The sequence below is a fragment of the Kryptolebias marmoratus genome, linkage group LG23, assembly GCF_001649575.2.
Source record: "Kryptolebias marmoratus isolate JLee-2015 linkage group LG23, ASM164957v2, whole genome shotgun sequence".
NCBI lineage: Eukaryota > Metazoa > Chordata > Actinopteri > Cyprinodontiformes > Rivulidae > Kryptolebias > Kryptolebias marmoratus.
The window spans coordinates 15,142,109-15,151,182 of record NC_051452.1 but is presented as its reverse complement, the minus strand read 5'-3'; the positions used below and the strand labels follow the sequence as shown (position 1 = coordinate 15,151,182).

The following is a 9,074-nucleotide window of genomic DNA, read 5'->3' as shown; positions in this document are numbered from 1 at the left end:
CCGGGGATCACTCGTACGCCCCTCTTCCGTCGCGCTCCCTTCCTCCTTGGTGCGTAAATGATGCGGGGCAGGACGGGAGCGCGTTGCTTCCTCCATTTAAGAAACCCCGGCCGGTGAATGTTGGGGGGAGGGAGGGAGGGAGGTTAGAAGGACGGGGACATCGCACTCACTGTAGGCCAAGTCTCGTTTCTTTTTCTTTTTTTTTTTTTTTCCTGAGCCGCGTTTGGACGGAGGAGCAGCGCAGTTATTCTGAGGAGAGAGAGGGGGGGACAAACATGGACATCACGGACCAAGGAGCCCAAATGGAACCGCTTTTACCAACGGTAAGACTCAAACCTCCCATGCATGTGCCTTTAAACCTCCACAAAGGTGTTTATTTGTCTTCGTTATATTAATAATAATAAGGGGGGGCGCCTCACAGAGTCCATCCAGAAAACACCCTCATTAGTGAGGTAGGGTACAGGTTGATGCACAGCAGCAACAGTAATGTCTGATCATTGACCCGCACCTATAGAATCCGTAAGTTATCTAACTGCATCATATAGGTAACCAGGTTTTATAAGCTGCTGGAGCTGCGGGTTCAAGATGTTCCCAGAGATGAGAGCTAAAACTGTTTGATCCCAGCGTGAGGAGGCAGAGGGAGGCATGTGCCTCATCAGTTGGATGCACTGTAACAAGCTGTCTTTAAGATGCACTGTGATATAACGACCAGTTTGGCTCTATTTCCCTGCACAGCACAGACATTTATAAACTGGTTCTGTCAGGAATCCATCATTCTTGAGGGATGTCCGCATCCTGACGTGGTGGGGCTCAAATGGTACAGAAACCCTTAACACAAAAAAAAACTACACCTGAGCCTATTGTTTCAAGCAAAACCTGAACACTGGCACACATGAAGGCAGGAACTAGCTCTGCAGTCAGCTTCATTAACATTCAAGTGAGACTGTGCCATAAAGATTTGGGGGAAACAAAATGAGATGCCCACAGCCCTGAATGCGCTGTCAGTGCATCAGTACAAGCGAGGTTATTGCTTTGTGCAAACTATGTTAAAAGACAAATCAATACGCTGACTGTTCTGTTAGGGGATGTGTTATGTGAGGTCTTCCACGGCATAAGGCAAAGTGTGACAGGCTGATGGGTTCTGCTTCCCTGCAGTATCAATGCAGTATGGTTGCTTCCTTGTCATTGGAAGTCATTGCTGTTTTGCCTGTCCCTCCTCCTACGCAGCAAGCGTTGTCATGGTTTCACCAGGATGTATATGACTATGGGAGGTATTAGTGTGGGGAGAAGCTTGAGGACTTTTCAGTTCACAACTAGTTTCCCAAGGTCGAGCATGGAAGTATGTTTAAGAAAAAAAAATGCTAGTGCCCTACCATTAAGTCAAGCTTATGAATTATTTACATGGTAAAGAACTTCTTAACACAGGAAATGGCTGTAAACTTATGTCCTGCATGTTCTTTGACTTTCAGGAGCAAGCTTCTCAAGAACATAAGGATGTGGTGAGTACACTCTGTATCTCTTTGCTTGTTAACAACAAACTATTGTATAAGAAAAGCAGAAACAGATGATAAAAATCTATTAAAAAACACTAAAAGCAAGAATGAAATAAAAAAAACCAAGGCAAGGCAAGAGGTCTAATTGTGAAAGCCTGTATCTCACTGGGCTGAGAGACAAGAAATTGAGAGAAAATAGGGAAATTTTCACTTGGATATGGGCTGAACGATATTATCGTTTAATATTGCAATGACAGCATCAGTTGCGTCAAGTTTTGCTTTGGAAGCTTTAGAGTGGTTAGTTGACCACATTGAGTTAATTGGAGGCACACTTTAAACACATGGCTTCTTTGCGTGATATTATGGGAAAATTAAAAGAACTCAGCCAAGATATCAGGAAGAGAATTGTCAACATTATTCGGGAATTTATCAAGTAGATTTAACTTTGGGAATTCTAACTGATCTAAAATAGGAAAAGTTTAATTTAATTTAAGGTCAGACAGTAAAAACATGGTGATGTGACTTTTTGTACAGTCTAAGTAAACATCTGGTTTTAACTGTAATGACCTATGCAGTCCAAGCAGTTCTTTATGAGATTGATATTGTGCTCCCTGATATTGCGACACTGATAAATTGCCACTGTTGGAGTCACACTGAATTGTTAATTATGATACGTTACAGCAAATGAATTGCAACATTCACATGACATTCCTGCAGTTTTGTTTTTTGTCTTAATTCGGCCACAAACTGTCTCACATATGTCCCAATTTGACCGCAGTTTATACTCTTTTTTTGTGTCCAATCAGTCACAGTTAAGTTCTACAGCCAACAACTCCTCCTTAAGTTTTCTCACACATCTCATACTTTCCAGTACACAACAACTGACCTGAAACAGGTTCCAGACACTTGCATGTGCTCTGTGACTATTTTAAAAGTCAATTTATAGGGCAAACTGTGAAACTACAATTAACGCAAGGAAAATGAGACATTGAGACATTTTGAAAACAAATGCCCTTTGCAATTTGTCGTCAACAGCTGCAGCCCAGTGAGATACTGGCTGAAAAGAAGAATAAGCACAATGCAGAGCATGCAATTGCACACAAGGTAGTGACTTTAAATTTAAGATACATTTCTGCAGCTTTGTATTTTTGTTTAAGTACATTTAAGAAGTAAGAAGTAAGTACAGTTAGTTTTTTAAGTACATTTCAATGGGAAGTTTTATTTTGCATGACTGCTATTGAAGTTAAAGGCCCAGTAGGTTTAGCGCAATGACATCTAGTGGTGAAATTGCAAATTACAATAAACTGCATTTACTCAGTTGTTAACAGTGGTTGCAGCGACAAATTTTCTTTGGCAAATCAAAGTCATGGCTAAAAAGACTGATCAATGTAATAACAACTTATCAGTGTAACTCAAACAAGCTTTTCCATTAGTTGAATAACATGTTATTGTAGACACTGCTATGTCTACAAAGGGACTGTGGTAGCTTGTGGTCATTATTGTGGTCTTGTAATCCCCAGGCTGCAGGTTTGGGCCCAGGTTGCTTCAGGAGGGGTGTCCAAAGTAAAATTTTTGCCAAACCTTTCATGCGACTTTGCTTGCTGTGTCGACCCCTGAAAAAGGGAATAGCCGAAAGAATAGCACTGTTTTGTCTATACTTCTGCACTTAAATTTTTTTTTATATTTATAATTATTTTTTAACATTTTTTTCATCCAAATGACTTTATTAAAAAAAAAAAAAGCTGAAATAACTACGCCAGACCAGCAGATGGTGAGAACATCCACATTAACAGCATAATAGAAAGTAAGAACACTTTTAGCTTGGCTTTTGATTTTTCCAAAATAATTTAAACATTTTTTTGTTTTTGCTACCATTTACAATTTCCTCTTATTAACCGTAAAATAAAATCTAGACATCCTTTGTGATAATAGAAGTTGAAGTCTGAATGTTACAGCGTCCCCTTGGCTGGATCCAGTGCAAGTTTTGAGTCCCGCCTTCTCCAAACAAATAAACAGGACATGATCAAATAAAAAAAATTTAACTAGTTAAAGAGTTCTTTTATTGTTTATTCCCAACAAGTCAAATAATTCTTGTGCTTTTGCTTCTTAATATTAAATGTTATATTAATAAAAAATTTTTTTCAATGTTTAAAGTTTAGAGTTCTAATCTTTAGTAAGACTTTGGGTCTCATATTTATATGCTGTTTAACTGGTGTTTAAAGAATTTGAGTGCTTCTATCATCAATAAAAAAGATAGAAAGATAAAAAACATGTTTCTTTATTTGTTGTATTCTCTAATCTGTAATCCACAGTAACACTGCACAGCTGTGTTTAGTTATCTTTATTAGCCAGCTTTAATCACAATGGTCACAGCATGTATCTGGAATAGGCTGATTTTAATTATTAATGAGAATTAAGTGGCCTTACGGCATTTAACACGTTATAAGTGCTTTAAGGAGTTAACAGGGTGAGAGTATACGCAGGCATCAGAAGCAGTGATGGAGAAGAGTGCTGATGTGTCTTCTTTCTGTCTGTCATCCCCTCTGACAAAATATTGCTTATGCAACTGATGGCTGAAAGCCAGAATGAGGACAAGCACAAAGTGTCTGCCACTGGCTAAACTGTAAATCCTACACTTACAACAGGTCCTGCTAAATATTGTAAATGCACAGTGATACCTGTTTTCCCTTTAAAAAAAGATTAATGGTTAGATTTTGTAATTTAAATAAACCAAGTCAAACTGCAATTTTCAATCAAAAAGCAGCAAATATTAGGATGATGGTTGAAAGTCTTAGAAATAATTTAAAAAGTACATGTCTCTAAACATTTCAAAAGAAACTAAATAGCTTTTTGTGTTGTATATTTCATAGAACATTTAAGCTATTAAACAAATGCATAAAGTTGAGATATAGCAAAAACAAATAGCAGCCTATAAAACTATTTTTAAAACTGCAAGACAAGAGAGTTTACATAAGAAAGAAATAAGGAATAATATTCTGGAAAAACAAGTGTTATACTAAACTGTGGACATTTTATTTTATATTCACACTTTTTAATGTAAAAGGCCCCACTGCAACTAACCTTAATTTACATTTACATTTTAATAATTTACATTTTATAAAACACTATTATCACAAACCCCAGTTCATAGAGAAAGAAAATGATAAAAATTGTAAACTGAACAGATCGTAAATACATTTCATTAATATAATTGAATTTAACTCATTATAATTGAACTAAATTAGTTTCTTTAATAAAATAAATGCAATGAATTGAACTAAAATTGAACTTAAACTGAACTCCATAGATGTATTGAATTGAATAAAAACTGACCTTAATTGAATTAATTTATTATAAATGAACTGAGTTGATTTGAACCAAATTCAACTGAACTGAATCCAGTTGAATTTAACTAAATTAAATTTCATTTAATTGAGCTGAACTGAATTGATATGACTGAGGTGAACTGAACTGACTCCAACTGAAACCAATAATATGATTGAACTGAATTGAATCAGACTAAATTGGATTGAATTTAACCTAATTGGACTAAATTGTAATAAAGTGATCTGAATTTATGTGATTTAACTAAATAAAATAACCTTAATTTAATTATTTTATTATAATTTAACTTTATTAAATTGAACTGAAGTAAATTCAGTTAAATAAAACTATTTTGTGCCTTATTAGATTAGATTTGACTGAACTGCACTATGTTTAAATGAATTGGATTTGAGTCTAATATATTTTTGATTTGATTGAATTTGATTCTATTCTTTTAAATTTCAATCAGAATATGTGTAATTGGACTACCATCTGACCTTGTTGGCTTTCTATGTACTTGTTTCTTCTAGATGAGTTTTGTTGTGAATTGGCATGCCATAAATAAAATGGAACGGAAGCTGAAATAAACTGGAGTCCTATTATAACTTCATCTTTAACCATCCACCTGAAGTACCTAGTTATAAAGCAGGAGTGGTCTAGTAAATGACAGAAGTAGCTCTTGTTAGGAACTCTTTGGAGGAAATATGATGGACCAGACTTTGCTGTTTCACTGTTATAGGAAACCAGGATCCAAACAAGCTGATGTTACCGAGCTTAAAAAACCTGGTGTTATAACGTTATTGGAAACATGTATTGAAAGCATGCATTTTGAACATTAACCATGATGGTTTACTAATTCGATTAAGTACTTCTATTGTACAAACCTAGCCAAAACCTAGTAAAACTACAAACATACATCACCATTAAACATGAGTATGAAAAGGTAAAAAACAGTTATCTCATATAGTGGTGTCTTCATGTCCTGTACAAAGTTCCAGTGATGTATTTCATGTATTTCACTGCCACCAATGACCAAAAATCAGCCTTTTTGTTAGTTGGTCAGACCTTATGTTGTGCAGTATCAGGTAAAGGCTTGGATAGCTCATGTTACTGGAATGTTTGCTGAGTCACATTCAGATTATATCTGATGTTTCTGAGGTTTTTAGGCTAAATAAAACAGCATTTTCCTCTGGTATTTGGGTTTTTTATGTGCTATGGGTTACAGTGGCTTAGCAATAGATGAGAAGATTAAAGCAGCTTCCATGTCTGTGTATTAAGCATCTTGTAATACAGCAGCCAGTAGCTGGTTACTTCAGTTCCACCAGAAACAGTGAAAATAGTCTTTTCTAGCTTGTGTGGTCATTACCCAACTACAGAAAAGTCATGACCTTATCTTTTCACTTTTTTCCACAAACATTTATTCAATTTTTAGTACTCTATTACATCCATTCTTCATTAAGTTTTTTTTTAACAAATATGTTGATGGATGGACTCAACTTTGACTTTGGTGTAATGTAGCCATGAACTGCAAGCTTTTTCACAGGTGTATATCTCAAATGAGGAACCCCAAGGATCAGTGTCTCAGAATGTAAAGCATGGGGGGACAGATTTCCATTTAGAGGGATAATATTTTAGAAGATTAGACTTTTTTATCTGTATTTTTAGAGGTTTGGCTAGAAGTCCTTTATGCAAAGCAATGGTGACATTATTTGTTATGTAATGTTTTTTTTTTGTTTTTTTTTTTTTGTTGTTCCATTGGGCAAAGATAGGCAATTGCCTTTGGCTTCAAAATATTAGAGAGCTCATAAAATGCCTAGTAAACTTTCAGTGTGGATTTTTAAAAATTTTAGCCAATAACTCTTAGTTAAATGTGTAAAATAAATGTTTTTAAAAAGGCAAACTCCAAAGTAACTACAAAATTTTATATCTTCCCCTTCTCTTTTAGCACATCAGATATTTCCAAAGTTGTGCTGTATGAGTATGATACAGATATAACAATGATGTTGAAAAGAAAAGAGACAATAGGGATTTTTTTTTTTAGCAAAACTACCAAAGGTTAAAGACTTTCTCACTTCAGCTGACAATTTAAACCCTAGTAAGGAGCAATAAGAAGATGTTGCTTGCAGGAGCGCTCAAATTAGCATGCTAATGCTAACACAAGTTCTTATAGTGCGTTCCATTTGTACTCAGAAGTCAGACTTTTTTCAAGTTCCAATGACAAGAAGAACAACTGGAACACCCTCCGAAGTTCCAGCTTTGAAAGTCAGAGGTTCCTGACAAAACCTGATCTCAAAATCTAATATAGGTGCCTTGTGCCTAAAAAGTGGTGATAGATGCACTAATTATCTTTTAATTAGTGCATCTAATCTTTTAATTTTTACAGTGTTCTAATTTCTAGAATGCAGAAAACTTCACTGTAATTCTCTCTCCAATTCTGCTAAGAATAGATAGCCTAGTTACTGCACACACTAATTAGCAAATCTTGCTAGTTTTCTGTATTGCAACTGGAGAACAGTTATGTTGTGATTTTTAATTCCTAAAAAATGGACCAAGGCAAGTAGAATGTGGGCTAGGGTGGGCAACAAAATAATGTGCACAATACCTTTTTGCACAAAATTTGGTTCTGATTTATAAAAATTGGTCATACAAAATTTTCCCACATGGCTAGCTGGTCACATGATTGCAAACGCTCAGAATTCAGTGAGGCTGCAACTGAAATTTTTTAAATTTCCACACAGTTTTGATGCACCAACTAGTCTCCAACAGTTGCATATAAATTGATGGTTACTCTGCAGTTTACTATAACTTGCAGAATGACACCAGTGGTTTATTTTGTTTCTCACTTCAGCTGACTGAGCAGTAGTTGTGATTTCAACATTTAGCTATCACCCTCAATTAGCTCTAATGATCTCTGGGTAAATTTAGACCTCTTTTAGTCCAAGCAGTTTATTTCTTAAACCTTAATTTAAATAATAATTAAACCAGAATGCTTAGTGGGTAGTTTTTAATGATTTTATGATTAAAGAATTGAAGTACTCTTATACTTTTTCCATTATTCTTTTGTTCAATTGAGAATAGTGCACTATAAGTTTTGATAGCAGGACCTTAGAGATGAAATTCAGAATAAACTGCAATGAATTTCCCTATAGACAACAATAGAATTTTGGTGAATCAACTAAGAAAACCCAGCTCTATAGCTCAGATATACAGTAGAAACATTGTTCAAAGTTTAAACAAGTTGGATTTTACATGGCTGAAATGACATTTTGATATCTTTAATGTTTTTTACAGAAACAGCACTTTTATTTTAAAAAAGGTTATTGTGAACCATATCAAATGTTGCAGTTTGAAAGAGTTTACTCCAGTAGTTTTCCAGATATATTGATATGCATTTCTGAAATGCAGATAGGCTCTTAATGTAATTGAGTCCGCCATATACCATGCAGAAGCTTGAGTCATGTGAATGACCTACATTAGGCTGTCAGTGTGGGTAAATGAATTTAGCATTCTGGAAAAGACATTTAGGAGGAAATATGAGTGAATCTGCTGCTAAATGCAAAAGAAAAGAGAAAGATCAAGTGAGACAACTGTCAAGAATAAATATTTTGGATCTGGCGGGGTAGTCAAGCGCCATACAGAGCTCGGCATTCAAACATGGTAAACAAGTTTACCATTTCAACCTAACCTATCTTTTTACTGGCATATTTTATTCTACAAATTTCAGTGTAAATATGTACCAATACATTAAAATTATTGGACTTCTTCATCCCAAACAGCTCCCCCATGGATGTCGCCACTGATAACCTATTTTCAGTCATTTCAGCTGTTTCCGTAGGTAAACAAACATATGGTAGTTGGCAGCGATTCACAAATGTAGCTTATGAGTGCTTAGATTAAAGACACATTAACCATCAATATGTGGGAAAAAAGTGCAGCTTTTGTTTCTTTAGGATTTTTTTTACCGCTCTTCATGACATTACAATAAGTACCTTTAATGTTCTAAAATCTTTTGCCAACCCTTTTCGGTAGTCTTTACAGTTTATATACCAAAATGTAGACATTTTAGTGTTCTCTCATACAGGGTTTCTCATTGATATAGGCACACCCAATTACTCACTGTCTTTAATTGTATCTGAGTTTAGAATTTTGTCTTCAAAGCTGGACATAAAGTCTTTTTAACTTGTCATATCTCTTACATAAAACAATGTTGATATAAAACTTGTCATGTGTAAACACCAGATACATCTGCCACTTATT

At 35.2% G+C, this 9,074-nt stretch overlaps 1 protein-coding gene across 2 annotated transcripts in view; it reads left to right on the top strand.

Moving 5' to 3' along the window:
* The first annotated feature begins 174 nt into the window (after positions 1 to 174).
* LOC108242165 (sodium-driven chloride bicarbonate exchanger) overlaps positions 175 to 9,074 on the top strand; it is a 74,729-nt gene continuing 65,829 nt past the window's right edge. For both annotated transcript variants that reach the window (XM_037973940.1, XM_017426841.3), the window contains exons 1-2: positions 175 to 323; positions 1,470 to 1,499. In XM_037973940.1, the coding sequence (XP_037829868.1) occupies positions 276 to 323; positions 1,470 to 1,499 (78 nt within the window). In that variant the 5' untranslated portion in view covers positions 175 to 275. The remainder of the gene's footprint in view (positions 324 to 1,469; positions 1,500 to 9,074) is intronic.